The sequence below is a fragment of the Eublepharis macularius genome, chromosome 7 (assembly GCF_028583425.1).
Source record: "Eublepharis macularius isolate TG4126 chromosome 7, MPM_Emac_v1.0, whole genome shotgun sequence".
Classification (NCBI taxonomy): Eukaryota; Metazoa; Chordata; class Lepidosauria; order Squamata; family Eublepharidae; genus Eublepharis; species Eublepharis macularius.
Genome location: NC_072796.1, coordinates 43,543,279 through 43,564,990, shown reverse-complemented (window position 1 = coordinate 43,564,990; position 21,712 = coordinate 43,543,279). Strand labels below are relative to the sequence as shown.

The window sequence follows — 21,712 nt, the reverse complement described above, 5'->3', positions numbered from 1 at the left end:
ACAAAAAATACAAAGGTTTTCTCTACTGCTTTCAATTGATCACTGTGTGTTCTAGATTGCTGTGTTGTTTCACTTGGTGGGGAATGCAGGACAGCGCTAGGAATTCCTTTATAGGGGTAATATTATTCTAAGCAGACGCACTGAGTGTTTTTCAGACATGCATCGCTAAATGCTAGTTTAAAATAAATTATCAGAAGAACTAGAATGGCTTCCTTTATAAATAGATTAAAGGAGCAGCCCTGGCCGTTTCCACACATCTTACTGGCCTGGTGAAATCATGCCAGGAAGACACTATCATCCGGGAGTTTTGCGCAACATTGCATCTTCCTGGCGCGATTTTGCATGAGAAGACGCTATCTTCCGGGTGTTAGGTGCAATGTTCCGGAGGACAGTAAGACATGTGGAAACGGGTATGCAAGGGAGGCAATTGACACAATGTGGAAGGCAAGACTGTAAGTAAGATTAGGCCCGCTTCTTCCACTCCAATGCCTTCTACTTCAGGACGGCATGGGAGTGGAAGAGAAGGAAGGGATGCTGAAGCCTGGTGGACAGGTCAGACTTGAGATCCCAGTGTGCTAAATAAAATTAAACTGAGGTAGCTGGACGTTCACAGAAAATCCCAGAGCTATGGGGCAATGTTGCACTTCCTCCCATAAGAAAATACAGAGGTCTGACTGCAACCTTGCATAAAAGGACATGCCAACAATGAGTATCATTTACGTGAAGAGACTTTACTCTTACTTGTGACTAACAGAAAGAAATCTGAAAAACTGAAATTGCATACTATGTGAGTCTGTTGTTCTCAAAGGGGTGAATTTTGGGGTGTGCAATCAGCTATTTCCAACCCAATACATTGTCTGATATTTCTTATATTAGATTTATTAATTAATTTTCTTAATTAAAATACTTATTGGATCAAATTGATAATATCCAATGCCATGGAAAGCTTTCCTGATATTTTCCAAATTCTGATTTTTTTCTCCTGATAAAGTATTGGAAATATATGGAATTGGATTGGAAAGTCTTTTTCTGTTCACAGCTGGTCTGTGGTGGCTTTTTAACTTTAAATGGACAACATTTTCAATGGAAGGGCCTGTCCTGTGAACTCCAGGGCCAAGTCTACCCCCACTGAAAATAATGATCCTTTAAATTTCCAAGAGCAGATACACCACTGAACAGCCAGGGGTGCTCTAAATAATGGGCTGTAGACTTGGTATCCAGACTTTAAAGGCAAGAACTACCACCAATTAAAAGTAATAGCTCTTTAAATTTTAAAGGGCCGGTACCATGTGGAAGAGCTGGGGATCAGGATGTCATTTCTTTCTGTTACTCCTTCCTTCTCAGCTCTGGTTGCCTCTGAGTGGGGAGGCAATTATAAAATTATCTTTTTCTATGGGAAAGTTGGGAAAGGCAATAAACATCAGGAATGTTGTTCTGATATTTCTTAGTCTCATTTCATTTCATTTATTCGATTTTTTGTCTGCTCTCTCCATGGCAGGCTCAGAGCAGAGTAACAACCAGGTTAAACATCATTAAAACATACATAAAACACATAAAATCATACAATGATAAAACTCAGTTCATACAATAAAACTCAAGAAGTTGGTCCCCAAAATATGCCCTGCCTCATTAACATTCAAGGGGCAGGAAGTGGAGAGAGCAGCCAGTCTGATGGAAAGCTCGGAGGGGGTCACAGGCCCCCCCTCCAGACAGGAGACTAGCGGGAAGGCACCCTACACTCCAGCCTCAACCATATGTCTGGTGGAACAACTCTGTCTTACAGGTCTGACAAAAGGATAATATGTCTGGTTGGGCCCAAGTTTCCATAGACAGAGTATTCTACCAGGTCAGTGCCAGGACCAAAAAGGCCCTGGCTCTGGTCGAGGCCAGGCGAGCCTCCTGGGAGCCAGGGATCACCAGTAGATTTTTTCCAGCTGATCGAAGCACCCTTTGGGGCATATATGGTTAAAGGCAGTCCCATATATATGCTGGTCCTCTCCCAGTCCACTAAGGGCCTTATAGGTTAAAACCAAAACCTTGAACCTGATTCAGAATTCTACGAGGAATTCATTCTGGAATGATAATACTTCCAGACTTTAACAAAAATGATAATATTGCCCTTCACAGCTTTCCAATACAGAATTAAACAATAGTTTAATAGTCTGCAAGTGCACAACCCTATTTGAATTTACCAGGATCATAAAAAACTGCAAAATCTACCAAAGATTGTCATGGCCACTAGAAGTACAAAAGACACGCTTGGGAGATAACTGAAGTACAGCTAAATGACTTCTTTACATTTGTCTTCACAAAGGTATAAATCAAAAAGAGATCTCCATCTGAAACCATCTAACTGGAAATAACCTCTACAATGGTCTCTAAAAGAGCCTTTGAAACAAATTGATAGGTTAATCAGTATTACATCTTAGTCAGCCAAGTAAATCATTTAAAATTGTGTTGTCCCTCTTTTGCATTGAATTGCATCCTCCCTTCTGTCCAAGAAGCTCTTTGTGGGATTGTGTCTCTTGGAGTAGCTGGTGTTAAATTTATGAGTTTGGGTGGTGGTGTTTCTCTCTGTATGGTCCATTCTTCTGTTGGCAGTCAAACCCTCCCTCATGTGGAAAGGGCAGTTTATGAATATGGCAATATCATAAACTCCTTCTCATGTGCCCTGAGCACAAAACATGCCGCCTGGCTAGGCAGAACGGATCCCAACCCAGCTGGAGTTGGAAAATTACTGTGACGTGAGTCACGAGGCAAAACAGGCTAGCTGCCCCACACCCCAGAGATGTGCAAAGACAAAAGAGGTCTTCCAGGAGTTCCTGAGTTAATCTCATCCACACCGTTCTGATCTTCCCCCTCCCTCCTTCCTAATCAGAGTTATTCAGGGATCTGATCATTCTTCCCTTCCACTAATCGCTGGTCAGCAATCACCTTTTTACCTATAGTTCCACCAAGATATGCTAAATCAAGTGTTTCCCAATTTATTGTTACACCTCTGGACCAGCCATTAAATATAATTGGGATATCCTGCTACTCAGCTGCTACTCTCTGTGGATGTCCTCTATCTCCCATCCAAGTACTAACCAGGGTCAATCCTGCTTAGCTTCTGAGAGCTGACAAGATTGGGCTAGCCTGGACCATCCAAGTCAGAGTCACTTTCTGTAAAAAATGCTAATTTTTAAAAACCAAAATTAAGCCCACCTCATGATCTTAAGTCACACCATGATCCCATCTCAAAATTTCTCCCCCTCCCTTTTAAAAATTTTATTTTTATATTTTCATAACATTTTCCAGTACAGATTGACACAAAATAATTTACACTCCTTAGTCACAGTATAGCATGAGATCAAGGATTTCAGCAGTTAATCAAATGTAGCAAGATCTGAGGGACTGCATCTAATTTGTTAGTACAGGTGTGCTTATTTTAGGAAAATAATACCCCACGCCTATAATTCTGTGAAGAGAGAATGCAGATAACCAAGAAATTTGCAAAGCTTATTATGAGAACAGCAGGAGACAAAAGAGCAGTTCTATGCGCAAGAGTCTTGATCTAATACCTATGGAGAAAGAAGATATGAGGGCTGTGCCAATGTCCTTTGATTCTGATATTTCTGAGAAGGTCGAACAGTTGAGTCTGATAAACAGACTACTAAAAACTGCTCACCTTGCCAAGCATTCACATTGCCAAGCTTCCATTTGCTACCTTTCCCCAACCAGGCTGATGTTGCTTCTCCACTACTTTTCTCATATGTCTCTTTCGTCCTTGCACTCCACGGATCTTCTTTTGCCAAATTCTATGGGATTTTGTTTGATGAGTGTCTATCATTGACAGAATTGCACACGATTCCACAGATGAGGCCAAGGACTTGTTAGAAGAAGTTAAATGATCAGCATCAAAGCAATGTGAGCGCGTGTTGAGAAATTTCAAAATGAGAGCAACTATTTATTGCTCATTAAAAAAGAACTCAGAAGTGGCTTTAGATCAGCCCTAGAATACATGAAAGCATTGCAATTATAGTTCAATGAAATATATCAATTGACATCCAAAACATCTGGCTATACAACTTATTTCATGTCTGAGTAGACAAAAAGCAGATTTTGTACGTTGTGAGAGAATGTTTATCCATTTTTTCCTAGCTGATGATTAAGCATAAAGAGTTTGGAAATTGCTGCAAGTGATAACTTGACTTTAGTTCTTCAGATTTAAAACAAAAATATACACAATCATTTTCTGTGCTGTAATTCTGGTATTGACTAGGCTTATTTTTTAAAGGAATAAGTAAATGGAATCTAACTACACTTTGCCTTAATGCTTGCTTAAGTAGTATCTTAGCAAAGCTGATATACTTTAAAAAGTAAATGTGCTGCAGTGCAGATCTAGTTCTTACACATTCCGTGTTTGCCTCTGAGACTCTTCAGCAAATAGCTTATAAAAGAAGACATACCAATGAATTCTAAACTACATAAATCTTAACCCTTATTATATCCACAGATATAAACAATAATAATTAAATCAAGTGTTTAAATAAGCCATGGAACACTTTTGTGTGTGTGCCAACTAAGAATTGGCTTAAAATCCTATCTGATATTGCTTGAGCCTTCAGGTAACACTGCAGTCAGTGGCTTGACTGCATTCTGGAGAATAGTTTATATTCTTTGGAATGGACTGTCTGAGAAGGTTCCCAAGGCCAGCTTGCTTCTCATTTCATGAGGCCTGTAAGACTGTTGTTGTTGTTGTTGTTGTTGTTGTTGTTGTTGTTGTTGTTGTTGTTGTTGTTGTTGTTGTTGTTGTTCCAAAGGACATTTGGTTCATCTCTAGCATTTTGTTTTAGCTGAACATTCTGGTGCTGCTGGAGCATAGTTGGTAGGTGCCCTGCAGCATCAGGCCCTCCTGGTCCCCTGGCCTTGGATCCTCAGGCTCTTCCTCTGAGCCCTCCAAGTTAGAGTGGACTGGTTAGAGGTCTGATCACTTGCCGAAGTCTTCAGGCATAGGGAAGATAGAAAGAAGACAGAGAGACAAGTCAAGCAGGGAGAATCAACTATGCTATGTAAATGGTTGGCAGTTGGCACCAACCATCATGTATTCCCTGTGATCAAGAGGGATGTCTCTGTGTGAACAATAACCAGCTTGTGTATAAATGTCTGTGAGAGAATAACAGTATACTGTGAGCAAGTAGCAGAAAAAAGGGCAGAGAGGGGCCAGAGGAGAAAGAAGCTCTGTGGCTCTCTCTATTGAGAGAGTACCAGGTGTAAAAAACTGTTTCCTCTAACAGAGGACCAAGGGCTCCATAGCTTGCCCCTTCACCCTTTCTCACATGTGTTTCCAAACGGTAGACTGGCAGATGGTGTGGGAGGGGAACACTTTAGAAATGACCTAGCTGCCTAATTAGAAGTAAGAATGAAAGAGTTTGGCCAAATGTTTCATAGAGAAGGTGAGTTGCAAATGGCAACCTGAAAGAAAAGAGAAAGGGACACCACACACACTTTGATGGAAAAAGTAGTAGTGTACTTTTAGTACTACTTTAGGGACTCTCTCTCTTTGGTTAAACATCATTTTGATTAAAATTAAAAATATGGTGAATAATAATTTGGATTTAGAACTAAATACATTTTAGATGGAAAATATTGGATGGGCCCAATAACAGTTTATTTATGAGGCACGGCAGTAGGTAATTAAAATTGTCTCAGGGTACTTGCAATCATATATGGATTTGGATGTTAGTAGCATCTGGCCATGTAGCAATGAAATTTTTCCCCTTATCCTCCTACTTCCCTAGATTTTTGTGATTCATGGTAAAAAAATCACCTTAGTCTGTTTCCAGCTATTGCAGATGTCACCCTGATTGAATCCTCATGGCTGCATGCACGTTGCTATAGGAAAACATGGGGACCACCACATGGTAAATGGCTGTCTGTATCCCCACAGTGGCACATGTTTTCCAGGAAACAGAAGGGATATTACCACCATGCTAATTTAAATGGAAATCCCATTGTAATAATTCACAGACATGGTTTCTAAGCAAAAGCCAATTGCTGCACAGTGCATCTGAAGGCTTTCAAAATGACCTCTTAGGGAACATAGATTTTATGTTAGCATATACTATGGAATGTTCTAAATGTTATGAGGCTTACAGAAACATGGACATTTCATACCCATTGACTCTGAAGGCTCATATTCACAACAGCTATAGTAATGTTCAGTGCAATGAAGCAACCTACATCTGGTGAAGAAATATGTTCAGACACATTTGGAAGTTACCTCTGTGTCTCTTCAAATTATTGTTGTAGCTTCATCACTGAGAAATAGCTTTTACAGATGATGTGCATGTTGATGGGGGGGGAGGGGTGTTGGCATTCATTTTGTGTGTAAGACACTTGCTTGAGTCACATTCCTGTAAAATACTGGACCATTTGAAGAAGAGGAAATCATTGGGCTGGTGGAATTTCCCTACTAAATTAAGGTTGACTGATGACAGATACTTGCTTTTGTTTTGCTTTGTGAGATGCATTTAAAGCAGCACTGTTAGTGTTGTCATTGTACAATACTTACATGTTTTATACCTTGCGTGCATTTTTATGTCAAAACAGTTTTGCCCTTGGAAGCTATTGATCTCAGTGCTACTAATAAACAGTGATAATAATATAAAAATAATAATAATATACAATAATACCAATAGTACCTGATCTAGAACAGTGATGAACGGCTGAAGTCACAGTTCAATTTACTAAGTGCTACAGGTACTAATCCATTTATTTAAGATATTTTGCTTTACAGTTACTATAAAACTAAAAATCTTAGATTCAAAATGCATCCCAAGCAACAGCAATTAAAATAAAAACAATCACTCAAGGATCAATTAATAAATGCCACAAAACCTCAAACAAAAACTCAAAGCCACTAATAATAAGCTATATCTCGATTCTTAAAATAATCCAAATAACAGCCAGTGTGGCTTAGTGGTTCGAGTGTCAAGCGAGGATCTGGGAAGCCCCCTTTAAGATCCCCACTCTGCCGTGGAAGCTCACATGTCCGCTAAGCCTAATCTATTTAACAGGGTTGCTGTGAGGAAAAGAAGGAGAGGAGAACGATGTAAGCCACTTTGGGTGACAGGCAAGAATTAATAAATAAGTATAAATAAAGTAAATAGATACATAACACCTTAAGCAGCTAAAGAGTGAACTGCCAATTAAGAGAATTTGTGCTGCACCTTAGAGAAAGAATTTTTTGTAAAGTCCAGGTTTTATTTGTCCGGAGGAGATGAACAAAACAGTGGTTCTCGAAAGCTTATGTTACTATAAAGTTGGTTAGTCTTAAAGGTGCTTATGACATAATGGGTATAACAATATCTATTACATAGAAGTAGAATTTGAGAAAAAATGTTTTAAAATAAAATACAGTTTTAAATACCACAATGATATTTTCCTGCATTAATAAATAATATCCTGTGTGTAAACATGAAATATTTTAAGATCAGTGCACTTTGAGACATGCAAATATATACGGTGGAATGAATAACTTTTGCCATAAAAATACAGTCCATCATACCAATACTTTATTACACTGATAATATAAATCACCTAGTTCATATGAGCTTTGTGGCCATATATTATCGATAGAGGTTCTTTAACATGCAACCGTAGGCTGTGGTGTCACACAGGCAGCATCATTCATGTGCTTTGGTATTTTATCAAGGGCAGCCACATGATGGCTTCATCGAGGGTTGAGTTTTGAAGTTGTTATACAGGAGATGAATTTGTTTGACAAGTTTATTCATGTAACAAGTTGGATAATCATTTGTGATTCGCAATTGGAATCACTGTGGGGATGTTAATTTAAAACTTGCACAGTATTCCTTATCAGATATTCATTAAAATGTTTGTGTCATGTGCAGCCAGATCGGTATAAATCACTGCACCGTAAATTTACCCTTCTTACAGGTTTATTGCTTTATCAGGTATTCACTTAGGATCTCACTATTCTGTCATAAAACATTTTCCAGGCTTAAAATACATTTTCTTATTGAGATAATATATTGTATTAATCAAGGTACACACGTCAGCTGCTGCAGATAGAAAAACAAAGGAAGGAAAACTGTTTATTCTTGAAACATCTGAGGATTAGTCAGTAGCATGAGGCTACATTTTATACCAGCAAATACATATTTGACAGTGAATGCAAATACCGGGGTGTGGCATTTGCTGGGTGGATCAGTGGATGGAGAGTTTATTTAATTTTTCACATGCCTACTGATTCTCCCCTGCAAATACTAACCTGCCTGTTTTTTTTTCCAGTGGTGATTTTTCTAGTCCTGTACCCTAGCTGCAGAAAAAACAGATTAAAAGAAAAAAAACCCTCCAGGGCTATTACAGAAAAGAATCAGTAAGCAGGGAAAGGATACGCTCCATCTCTTGCTCATGGAATGCCCCACATTCACATTAAAAAGGAAGTACGTGAGTTGGGAATTTGTGTTTCCCACAATTCCTGAATTTCCAGCTGATTTTGGATTCAGTGCCCTAAGTGAAAACTGGAAAACAAATGGATGCATTGTTTTTAAAACTGGGTAGGAAATTCTGGGTTGGACTGATGGTAGGTTTGCACAAAAGTTCATTTTGAAGGTCCACGTCAGAGGATGTTAATTAGGACTGTGCCATTGGGAACGTTTCATCTTAGAAAAATTACATGATAAAGTCTTTCAAATTGAGCACTTCCCAAGAGTTACAAACTTTTTAGAAAAATGGCTTTAATTCCTGGACTACCTTGAAATTAACAGATCCCATCCAGGCTTAAAACATTTATATGTATGAATATGTGTAAGTCTTCTTCATGCTCTTCTTCTGTTGTTTCTTATGTTGTGTAACACATAGCTCACTCTCTTTAAGGTATTTACTAAGAAATTGATATGTTATTGCAATTGAATGTACTGTTTTTTAATCTAATATTTTTCTGTATTTGTTACGTTGTAAACTTTACTTTCTGTATTCAAGTTTTAATAAAACCTATTTTAAAAAAATAAACAGAATGATGGTAATCAGAAAAAAAGGACTGTGCCAAATGATGACTTTAATGAAGAGATGGAGGGGGGAATTAATGCAACCTATATTTGTATTTGAGACTATTCACCCTCTCTCATGCTGTTTTGATGTCACTTTCATTTTTATTATGTATTTTTAAAAACATTTATATGCCTCCTTTCTACCCAAATAGGGTCCCCAATGCATCTGCCCCCTTGTCTTCAGCTTTGTCTCCTTCCCTCTTCCTATCAGCCTCTCTATGGGAAAACTCTGGCCAGGTTACACAGTGTCAGCCCCCAGGACAGGCCCAGTTGTACGGTGGCAAACTGGCTGGGCGCAGTTGCATAGCAGGACAACAGCAAGGACTTGTGGGAGGCACCTTAGTTTCCCATATATTCCCCTCCCCACTGTTGGAGAAGTAACAGCCTGCTAAGAGTTTAGTTACTGTAAATAATGCTGAAAATGTCATTTAGTCCACTTGCCCTAGACTGTGGGAGGGAGCTGTGGAGCATTCTCTAGTGTTTAGGGTTTATTGAATGTTTTCTCTTGAAGTTCAAGCTACCTCTTGTTGTTTCTCTCTCTGCTGTGTATTAGTATGTGCTAGTGCTAGTGTTCTGAAGGCCTCTCTGTTGCATTAATGGCCTGCCATCAGTTACTATCTTTTGCAAAAACTCTGTTGCAGTACATTCATTGAAAACAAATTCCAAAGTATGAATTGGATTATTTCCTGAACTCTGGCAACACCCATACTATTTCCTCTTTCCCTCCTCCTGTCAGCCTCAATATCTTCAATTTGCCCTGCTTCCTTCTCTCCTTCCGGCCCACCAAACAACTTATCGGCCTCCATCTTCAGTAGGTTTGGCAGCCTCCAGATGGTTGCTGGAGATCTCCCGGAATTACAACTGATCTCCAGGTAACAGTTCCCCTGGAGAAAATGTTTTCTTTGGAGGGCAGGTTCTATGGCACTATTCCCCACTGAGGTCCCTCCCCTCCCTAAACCCCACTCTCTCCAGGCTTCACCTCCAAAATCTCCAGGAATTTCCCAACCTGGACCTGGCAACCCTGATTTTCAGCCATGTTTGTTATTTATTTACTTCATACCCCATCTTTCTCCACAACAGGGACTCAAAGCAGCTAACAACATTTTCCTCTCTTCTATTTATATGCAGAATAACCCTGTGAGGTAGGTTAGGCTGAGAGTGTGTGACTGAACCAAGTTCACCCAGTGAGCTTTCATGACAGGGATTCAACCTGAATCTCCCCTATGCTAATCTGAAACTCTAACCACTACTCCACACTGGCTATTGTTGAGTGGATGAAAATTGCCCAGGAGCAAGTCACCTGTTGGCTGTTGGCAGACCTGGTCCCAGTGAGTATTCTTTCAAAGGCAAAAACAGCCCTAGAAAGGGCTCCACCCCTACCCTGCCTTTTACGGATAGAAATCAAGACTTGAAGGCTAGCAGTACTGTGATTGCCTAGCAATGGCCTCTAAGGGCATTCATTTCTTAAAGTCACAGGTACTGCTTCTATTATTTGGAGGGGGAGTTAAAATATTATTTTTTTAAAGATTTCAGATTTGTTTGCAAACCTGGGATTTTTCTTAGGTTTTTAGAAAAATCTATCTTGTCCATTCATGGCTTCAGTCTCCAGATGTAAGTATCCATAGATATTTGCCACATACACAAGGATTCTAAAATGTGCTCAGGCTTTTCTGAGGTATTTAGGGTAGTAGTGGCCTGCTTCTTTAGTCTAAGATGTCAGGTTTCCCCACCTAAGTTGCCCCATTAATACTATTGGAAGCCATCTTTCCATTTCTGATGAGAAGAACATTAACTGGGTGAAGCAGCGTAGGCATAAAGCTCAAGACCCCCTCGGATTTGGCTGGGGGCTCAGACCCCCCCCTCCCCAGTAACCAGGGATACATGAGGGACTCAGTTATACAATGGCAGCTGAAGCACAGGACTGCCCACCCTTCCTGTTGTATCATATTACAATTTCGATGATTCTTTGGGGCTTTGTTCCTGTTTGATAGTATGTATTTGTGTATTTATTAAGAATTTATAATGAAAAAGGAGTCACAGTTTATATAAACAATTTGCAAATAAATGGTATAGAAGAATTAAGAGACTATGAAGGAAGATACATGATTTTGAAAATCAGACTCCTGGAAGGCAAGATTTATGCACTAGCATATTTGGGGAATGTTAGAAGAGAAAGACTTGATGCTGTCCCTTCCCTCAGGTTTCAGAGGGGGACAAACAAGATAGTTAGAAAGAAAAATAAGGGCATCTGTTTACTGTTTACTCCTTTATTGCCCTGATCTATCCTTTGATGTATAGATTGCTAATCTTAGGACATCCTTCTCTTTCTCCCTTTGTCACACAACTATCTCTTCTCTCCTTCTTGCACCAAGGATGCAGGACTTTTTCTGCTATCCATATCCATCTTTAGACTAGAGAGGTAGATAGGAATCTAGTTCTCCACTTTCCTATCAAAGTATGGAGTTCCTATAAGAACTTTTCTAAAACTAAGGCAAGTATAAGTTAGTTATTTTCCCTCTCAAACACCAGACAGCATATTACAACCACCCATCATGTTTTCTCTGCGATTGATGCTACTCTGTTAAGGGCCTGTTTCTGTTCCTTTTAATGGGGGAAAAGTGAATCTCTATTTTCTTTTCTTTTGCAGTTACACTATCATTGCATTGTATTTTGAGAATGGAACACTGGGGAAGGGTAGGGCCTGTGTTTCCTTGTTGAAATAGCTTTGCTTGCTTGCTTGCTTGCTTGCTGTTGCTGTTGTTTTTAGCTGGGTGTGAGATGGGTCTATATATCCTTGACTGAGAACACGTTTTTTCATGGTAGTGACAGCAGGGGGGCTGCTTCAGCCACTCCTAAGCTCTACTTTCAATTTCCAATTCATTTTTAAATGGTGAGGTGGTATCTAATGAAGAAAAGGACAATTCCTAAAATGGCAGCCTAGGTTCTGTCTCTCAGAAGCAATGACAAAACCCATATGCAATAACAAGATGGGGGGAAATGCAGATCAGAGGCTTTAAAAAAATTTCCTTTTGCCCTGTGTGCAGCCCAGAGAGAACATTGGCAACAAATGTGTATTCTGTACATGTTCATGTTCTGTGTTTTGCTGGTACCTAAAATAGTGTGATACAGCTTCAAAGGAGCAACCAGTTAGCTAATGCTTAGAGAAGAAATTGAAAAACACAGTTGAGTAGCACTTTCAAAACCACAGCAAATGTATTGCCATAGGATTTGGAGATTCTTTTGGTAGATAGATATTTCTTCAAAACTGTGATTTTCTACATTTGCTGAAGTGGATGCTGAACCTTTTTAAAGTTAATTAATAGACCCAGCAAGCCCGTTAAGCATTCTTTTTAAAATTTCTACACTCTAAAGAGTTGATCAAGTAGCCAGTAGGTGTGTATTGACAATTGTTCACCACTTAGGCAGCTACAGCTAACATGGACTGGTTTCAAGCATATCATAATAAATACTATTATTGCACTATGGCTTACTTTGCATGGTGATTGTTTGAATAAAAACCTATAAAATACTTTGGCAAATTTGAAATGCTATTACAAAAAATTAGAAGGTGCAGGGGTACCCTGCCTGCACAACTCAGGCAAGCCCGTCCCAGCAGGCATTTGCACGTATTTGCCAAAGATCTAAATATAATATCTAATGTGTGCTGGCCAGAATATTCAGACTACATCTGAGATTCCTTTTTATTTCAAAATAAAATAACAAGCACATTTATTTCAAAATAAAATAATATGGTATATATATTATTTGAAAATGTGCTTCTACTCACTTATAGGATATGAGATTGAAGTGAGAAGATTGCTACTACTCTGAACTCTGTACATAACTCAGAAATTGAGCGCACAGCAACTATTTGTATTCTGCCCTGGCTCAAAGACTTCCATCATGCATTTTCCAAATGAAAGCATCTGCGAACCCATAATTTAGTAAATTTCAGTATTAAGTTATCCTTATGAATAAGGCAGAAACAAGGCTCCTGTAAGTGAATGTCCAGGAAAACTTTAAAAATATTCCCCTACAGGCTTTTCTGTGTCAAATTTGTGTTTGTCCTATGCACATGGTATGTATATTTCCAGATCTTAAAGTGAATTTCAGAAACAGGACACACAAGATTGCTGAGATACCACTATAACCACTGGCCAACTCTCAGCTTTTCCTAGGTTTGGCCCAGCCCAGGAGCATTGTTAGGGGATGCCCAGGGGTGCCTGGTCCCCCCAAAATTTCTGGGGAGCCCCTCCCTAAAATCCCCCATAGCCCCGCCTCCATAGGTAGTGGCAATGGAGGCCCCTCCCTGTGATGTCAATGGCTCCTTCCTATGATGTCACTGATAGGCCTAGCATAGCAACGCCTTTGGCCCAGCCCCAGTACCCCCCCTCCAGGAAATTGGAAAGTCTATGCCCTTGTGAAGCAGAGTATAACACGCTTTTCTACCTCCTGGAACACACTTTGTGTTCCCTCTTTGATTTAAAAAAATCTATTGGATTAAAAAAAAACCCTATTGAACCACTGCTGCTATATACTGATATTTAGATATTACACTGAAGTCAACAGTCATTTCAGAGGCATCTAAATGAAGTCCCATTTAACTGTAAGGCATGGTAGATTATGCCGGATGAGCTGTCTGTGGATTCTAAGATTATGCCAGATGAGCTGTCTGTGGATTCTAAGATTATGCCAGATGAGCTGTCTGTGGATTCCATTTGAAGGACAGGAACTGAAGAAAGTGTTACAATGCCAGCTACATAGCCAAGACTGTGCTTTCTGATTTCACTGTAGCATTTTCCACTGTCCAAATGGATAAGTGTGTGCTTTTAAAACATAGCTAGCCTTTTCCATTGAGAGGGTTTCTGCAGCAAAATCAAAAAACAATGTTCCAGCTGTATGTTATATTCTCATCTTCATTCAGCCTTCACCATGTCCCCAGCTTCTGAGATCACATGGTTAGGCTAATTACAATGACAAAAAATTCTTTTGGCCCTTGTAGGCCTTTAATAAGCCAAACTTGGGATTCTTCAGAGTAATCGGACTGCACATCTTTGGGGTTCAAGGATCAAGTTTAGTGACCAGATGAACACTATGTATGCCATTTTCTGCTTTGTGTGCACATCCCTTTTGAATCCTGGGCACAATTGAAAGCTATTTCTGCTATCACACTAGAACTCACAGATATACCTACAAATAGTTCACATGAGTGCCTTTCCATTGATACATTAAATAAGGACTGCAAAATTTCTACTGTGTGTGTACAATTCTCTTTTTCTAGAAACTCTCTCAACACAAAAAGAACAGAATTTGAAATAGTGAGCTATATTACTTAACCTGTTGCATAATTCACTTAAGAACAATTTTATAACTGTTTTATTTTCTCTCTCTCTCTCTCTCTCTCTCTCTCTCTCTCTCTCTCTCTCTCTCTCTCTCTCTCTCTCTCTCTCTCTCTCTCTCTCTGTTTAGCCTTTCAGCAAATACCCTCCTGTGATCAACGATATCTCTTTTTGGCTGCCCTCTGAAAAATATTCTGCAAATAACTTCTATGATTTAGTCCGAACTATTGGAGGAGACATGGTAGAAAAAGTTGACCTCATAGATGAGTTCACACATCCAAAGTAAGTAAAACATATTCCTTGACTGGTGGATGGTTATGATTATAGATGGGCTGCATGTAGGGTTCCCAGTCCTCCAGTTGGGGTGGGAATCCCCCATTCTCAGCTACTGCCCCCCTGTCACCTCTTACCTGGTCAGCAGGGGGAGAAAGGTGAGGGGAACAAGAGCTCTGGAGCATACTCCAGAGCCTTCGTTGTCATACTGGGAATGACATAATTCCTGGGGGTGGGGTGGCTTCCCTTCCTTGTTGCATTGGGAATGATGTCATTCCCAGCATGACAACGAAGGCTTCTGAACACACAAGCACAGTAAGTTTCCCCCACATGCACTCCCTGCAACCCCCTATCCCCCAGTTTGGACCCCGAGGGACCTGGCAACCCTAGCTGCATGAATTTAGCTGGACTGTGTATAAGTTTGGGGTCAAGTTTAGGTCTACTGGCCTGAAAGGCAGGATATATATGTAGGAGTAAAACAACAGTAAGTTGATACTTTCATGACTGAACCACACCAAGTGGACATCAAGTTAAGAAGGGTGAGCAGAAAAAGAGAAGTATGAGCTTGAAGGCAGCAGTGACTTATGCTAGTGGAGAATTTATCAGAATTGGTGGTCAGAAGTGAATGAAAAAGTTGTCAAAGAGCAAGGACACAAAAGAAGAGAATCAAGATGCAGGACAAGGCAAGCATTAAAAGTCTCAGAGCAAAGAAGCAATCTGTGTTTCACAATCAGATATTGGGTTTCAGGTAGTGCATATCCTTGTCATAGAAATATACTTCTAAGAAAGGAAATAAAGAAAGTGGAGGTCACATACATGAATTTTGGATTATGTCTTAAATGTTGGGATCATGTACATATGAAAAGTTTATTACAGGAAGATAGCTGACAGCTGCCATTGGAAGTAGCCTCCTCAAGGAGTCTGTCTGAGCCCATGTGTCTCTATTACCAACATCTAAAATATATTAATGTCTTTTATGATTCTTACAGCTTCCTTCATGAAGTTGTTTGGGATGAGACACTCTGCATTTTGCTGATCAGTGAACTGCCTTAGTGCAAGTGTCAAAACCTTCACCACTGTTGAATTGTTTTCATTGTGAAAAACCCCTTTCCGGGGGGGGGGTGAGATTTTGAACTGAGGACTGATGCGGAAAGGGATGCTTAATAGTTTCTCTGTTCCAAATCCTACCTCCACTACTTCTTCCCATGGGTAAAAGTAAATTTACCCTTATGCAACCACATTTGGAGCCACACAGAGAGGAAAGCAGCTAGGACACCAATTTGAAGTTGAAAAATGGTCAGTGGAAAGGATTAAACACATAAACGCATACTCACATACACAGGACAGCAATGGGTAAATGTGAACTGGTTAATAGTTAACTGTTTGAATCTGAAATAGTCAACAGTATTGAGAAGAGTTGATAAGGAATAATGAGAAAGTAGAAGAGGGAGATTTATAACATTTTCTGGTATTAGGAGAGGAATAACAGGGGATGGTCCAGCAGTTATATCAAAATGGCAACTTAAATGGATATTGATTTAAAAAAAATATAATCAGTTGGAAATCAATGCATTTAGATGGTATCTTTGTTTTTATTTGTTGTGTGTTTGGGTATTTGTTTATTAAACATTATTTTAAAAAAATCAAATTGTTGCAAAAAATAAAGGCTGTCAGTGTGACCTTTTATTGCAACAACATCAGAAAGCTACCTTTTTGAATACCTTCTTTACAAATATAGTTCAGGGGTTTTTTTGTTATACACAACAAAGAAGAATATCTATGTGTTCAAGAAGTACAATTAGATTTCCTTTATCTAGTGCTGAACCTGAAAATTGAGAGACGTGACAAGAAAAATCCCCCTTCTCTAGATTTAAGTAAAGGAATATACAGGAAGAAACACACAAAACTAATGAAGAAATGAAATATGCTGTAAGTGTACATAGGAAGTTAATTTTTAATCAGAACAACTAAAAATACCCTGGAAAAAAGTGTCACAGGAGACAGGAAACTAATTGATTTTGCTGCTTTTTACTGCTTTATTGTTGCCTTCATTTTAAAAGGGGGGAAGAGAGCAAAGAGATAAATCTCTTTAAAGATTTGAATGATTTGTTTGTTTACTTTCTGGAAACAGGGTTCCTCATTTATAAATATCTAAAGAAAATATTAATACTGGGGATAGGAAAGCTAATGCCTTCTGTTATTTAGTGAGATGTTGATATTTTCAGAGCTCTGGCTATGCTACAATATTTATAATATAATGATTTCAGTCACCACCTTGACCAGACAAATTTGGGAGCAAGGGAAGGGAGGATATCAACAGATGTCTGCTAAATGCTGTCACTCAAATCCACTCATAACTGTATATCTTCAGATCTTTAAAAGAACTCATTTTGTTTAAAGGTCTACTCATTTCATTGTTAGATGCTACAATTGTTCCTCTTAAAATTACTGACTCGTTTTCATGCCTAAAGAAAGGAAATTATTTTTAAATCTGTTTACCAAGATTGGAATTTGTAATATCTATCCCAAATATTGGCTTGCATTAAGGAAATGATACAACATTGCTTGCTTATAGAATTATTTAAATTAAAACTTAATTGGCTCAGACCTAAAACACTTCATCCTGAGTACACAGCAGTTTGCAGTGGCATGGGGGAATGTTTACTAGGGTTGTTCCCAGTTCTGAGTGGCAGTGAGAGAAAAATAAAATAAAAAATGGTCATCAGGCCTGTGGTGTAATATCACTTCTGACTTCAGTCTTCTCTAGGAATCCTCAGAAATTAAATGGTCACCATAGATTTCTGGCAATCCCTAGAGAAGCATGATGTCTTTTCTGGGGTTTTCCCAGAAGTGATGTCACACTGTCACCAATGCCCCCCCCCCATGTCTTTCTCCCCAGTTTCCTAGCAACTGTTCTCTCTCTCTCTCTCTCTCTCTTTCTCTCTCTCTCTCTCTCTCTCTCTCACACACACACACACACACACACACACAGTGCAAGATATGAAATATTTCATGTGCTCTGAGAACTTAGCAATGTATTTCATGTTTGTCGATGGGCCCAACCCATTCATTTGTTTCAAGAAATTCAGGGAAATCAATGATATAGTAAATATGGAGTCTGAAATGAAGCATTTTGAACTATGTAATTAACTCAAATTGCCTTTTCGGCTTAATTATTTAGATGAGGATTTTGGCAGCTAGAGGCAAGAAGGATACACTTTAGTATTGAGGTTGGCTCCTGGCCTCTGTTCTTTCACCTTAACAGGGTGATCAAAATTGTTAAAAGTCTGAATGAGGGCACCTTTCCTCCACATACCTTCTTCCTCACCACTTTTCTTTTGCAGTATACGTAAACATTCCACACCCAGGGAATGCTTCTGAGGGAGTGAGAGACAAAGCTAAGTGACTGCTGTGAATACCCTGCTATGTGTTTTGGCTTTTGATCTGAGAAATTCCAAAGGTCCAAATGCATTTACAATGAAACTGTATGGTAGGTGACAGCTGTGTTCTGCCCATCTGACTAAGGCTTCTGCAGGAGTCAGCTGTTTACTGTAGTATTTGTTAAATATCCTAATTCCCATGGTGAACCCTGCTTCCAAGAGTGTATGATCTGCACTTACCTTGAGGGGAAGAAAGGACAGATGAGGAAAATGTTGTCACAGGCATCCCCACAGCGCAAGAGAAAGCTCTACAGCGCTTAATGAAAAATCTGGCCCTTATAGATGATGCGTATGATTTCCCAACTGAGCCTGGAACTGGAGCCTGTTGGGGAAATTAATAATGCACGTTATGGTTCAACCATAGTACAGCCACAACACAAAAACAGCTTTATAAAAGGTTGACAGTTTTGCTGCAGAGCTGTCAGAAGGAACTTTCCCTCCCAGAAGTGCTCTGGTGCATATGCTTTTCTCATTCTAAAACATCAGTGGATAAAAAAGTGTCCGTTTCCACCATACTGCACTAGTGGCCTGTCTAGAAAGTGGAGGACGGGATTTGTGTACCATTAATGATTATGTAAATATTGATAGGTGCTGATTTTCTCAAACATGCATGACAAGCTGACCTTTTAAAAATTCTGTCTTTTAAAAATTGATAAAGATATTTTGCTGCCATTTGTTGTTGCTGCTCTACTGCTGCTGCTGCTGCTGCTGCTGCAGCTGCTGCTACTACAAATGGTGGACCTACAAAGAAATCTCAGAGGAAGGGCAAATCACCTCCTCCATCTGCCTCCCTTCCTTCCCTCCTCATACCATTAGAGGCAGGGTCTATCCACTAGGAATACCTAGGTCATTGTTTTGAGTACCATTCTGCACCAGATATGAAAATGCACCAAGCCAGTTCTCCCATGGCATTATGGATTGGCTGCCGCTTGCAACAAGCAGCAGCCACACTGCACCCATAAATAAACTTCATTTACTGTTTGCCTTTCCCATTGAAAATCAAGGTGGATTATAAAATTAAAAAATAAAGCAATGAAGACCAGTATAATCCAATATATCTAATTAGGAACAAAGCTGGTTGTATTTAGCAATACAACCGGCTCTAGCGGGGACTTGTGAGGGTATGTGCTGCATTCTTGAGCTTGTGAGGGAATGGCAGCATTCTTGAGCTCCGTACCGGACCAATTTGGCCTCAAATGGGTGAAATGAGGCTGAGTCAGAGTGCAGGAGCACTCCAGGGCCCATCATGCTGCCCCGGCAGCATTCCTGCTCTCTGCATCATCCCAATTCGGCCTCAAGTGGGTAGAAATTCGGACGGTACGGAGTGCAGGAGCACTCCAGGGCCTGTTGCACTGTCCCGGCAGCATTTCTGCACTCTGCACCATCCCGATTCAGCTTCAAACAGGTGGAAATCAGGCTGGTATGGAGCGCAGGAGCATGCCAGGGCCCGTCATGACACCTTGACAGCATTCTTGCTCTCTGCACAGGCCAGATTCAGACTCAAGTGGGAAGAAATCAGGCTGGTACAGAGTGCAGCAGCACTCCATGGCCCATTGCTACACCCTGGCCTGCTCACGGCATTCTGAGGGCCAGGCTACCATGGTGAGCCTCCCTGGTGCCTTGGCAGCTGCAGCAGCACAACCCTCTGGAGACCCTGCTGCAGCGACAGAGAAGGCCAGTATGGGAGCACAGCTCTTCCCATCGGTGTGCCAGGCTGTACCAGACCTTCCTGTAGCTGCTGTGGAGCCTTGGGAGGGGTGCTCCAGGCCTCCCCACCCCCTCCTAAGCAAGCCATATTGACAATGACTCCTTTTCCTTGTGCAGGCCAGAGTGTGCCTGCGTGAGGATAAAAAGTGAGTTGTCACTGATATGGCTTGCCTTTTATATAGTAGGATACTCAACATGGCAAAATCTGTGGATACTTAAACTCAGAGACTGGACTCATAACCAAACAAGACAGATCTTTCAACAAACCTAAGAATAGCTCCAGGCTTGCACAAAAATCTGAAATCTAAAAAAAATACACTGAGGAATTAAAACACCAGCAAGTAATAGAAGCAGTACCTGTAGTTTTAAGAAATTAATACCCTCAGTGGCTGTTGCTAAGCCACTAAAACAGTATTGCCAGCCTTCAAGGCTTGGTTTCTGTCAGTACAAGGTAGGGGAAGTGGCAAGGCCTTTTTCCAAGGCTGTTTTTGCCTTGGTGAAAGAACTCATGGGGTCAGGCCCAGCAGTAACCTCCACATAACTTGATACCATGCAACTTGCATAACTTACCCAGATCTGGCTGCTTGCTATTATTCAATAGCAGCCATTTAATGAAAACCAATATTTTCAAACTAGGATCTGGGAGACCCAGGTTCAGTTTCCAACTCTACCATGGAAGATTACTGGGTGACGTTGGGGCAGTTACACATTCTCAGCCTAACATGAGGATAAAGTGGAGGAGAGGCAAATGCTGTTAAGCTGCGTTGAGTGCCCACTTTGGAGAAAGCTGGGGTGTAAATGAAGTAAATAAATATAGCTGAAGAAGTGGAACAGATGGAGGGTTGTCAGCTTCCAGGTAGTGGCTGGAGATCTCCCAGAATTACAACTGATCTCCAGGCCACAGAGATCAGTTCACCTGGAGAAAATGGCTGCTTTGGTGGGTGGACTCTGTGGAATTGTACCATGCTGAGGTCCTTTCCTTCCTCAAACCCTGCCTTCTCCAGCTTCACCCCCCTCCCCCCCCCCAATCTCCAGAAGTTTCTCAACTTGGAGCTGACAACCCTAGACAGACGAAAGGTGGGTGGGTGGGTGGGAGTGAGAAATGGAAGCAAGGAAAGGTGAAAAATGGGTGTTACTGGGAGAAGGAAAAGAGGAAATGGCACGGGGAATGGATAGAGGATGTTCTGTAGGTTCCACCCTATAAATGGGCAAAATCAACAACTGTCCATATATACACATTCTATGATATGGGCCTCTTCTTCTGGCATGGTCTGTCTGATGAGCCACTCTCCTGGCTTTCTGCGAACTGTGCATAACTGAATTATTCAGGAGGGCTTTTTTACACAGTAGAAGGCCTGTACTATTATTTCAGCTCTCTATCAGAGTTCTGCTTGTTTTCAAATTTCTGCAAATTTTGCATTTGCCTGTTGTATTGCATTGTTTATTGAATGTTTCAGCTGTTGATCATACTGATTTAACACTGTGTAATCTGCCTTGAGTCTCAGTGAGAGAGGCTGACAATAAATAATGTAGCTAGAGGGGAAACAAAGGTACCCCTGAAGTCCTTGCAGGTGCCCCACTGCACAACTGGGCCTGGCCACACAGAGTTTTCTCAGTGAAAGACTGCCAGGGGGGTGGGAAGGGGGGAAACCTGAAGATGGTGGGGGGGGGGGTGAGTAGGTTGGCTGGTGAGTGGGATGGAGGAAGGAAAAGAAGAGAGGCTATGGGGGCTTTCAGGGAGAGGAAAGAGGAGATAGCGTGGGAGGAGAAAATTAGATGTCCCCTGCAGTCGTTGTGGGTCCTTTGCTTCTCTATATAATAAACAGCACAATAAAACTGGCCTCATAAATGAAAAAAGTAATTTATGATAAAACTGATATTTCATTAATTTCATAAG

General features: G+C 40.5%; 1 protein-coding gene across 8 annotated transcripts in view; it reads left to right on the top strand.

Annotated features, from left to right (window-relative positions):
• FARS2 (phenylalanyl-tRNA synthetase 2, mitochondrial) overlaps nucleotides 1-21,712 on the top strand; it is a 346,061-nt gene that overhangs the window by 225,515 nt on the left and 98,834 nt on the right. For all 8 annotated transcript variants that reach the window (XM_054985536.1, XM_054985534.1, XM_054985533.1 and 5 more), the window contains one exon: nucleotides 14,526-14,677. In XM_054985536.1, the coding sequence (XP_054841511.1) occupies nucleotides 14,526-14,677 (152 nt within the window). The remainder of the gene's footprint in view (nucleotides 1-14,525; nucleotides 14,678-21,712) is intronic.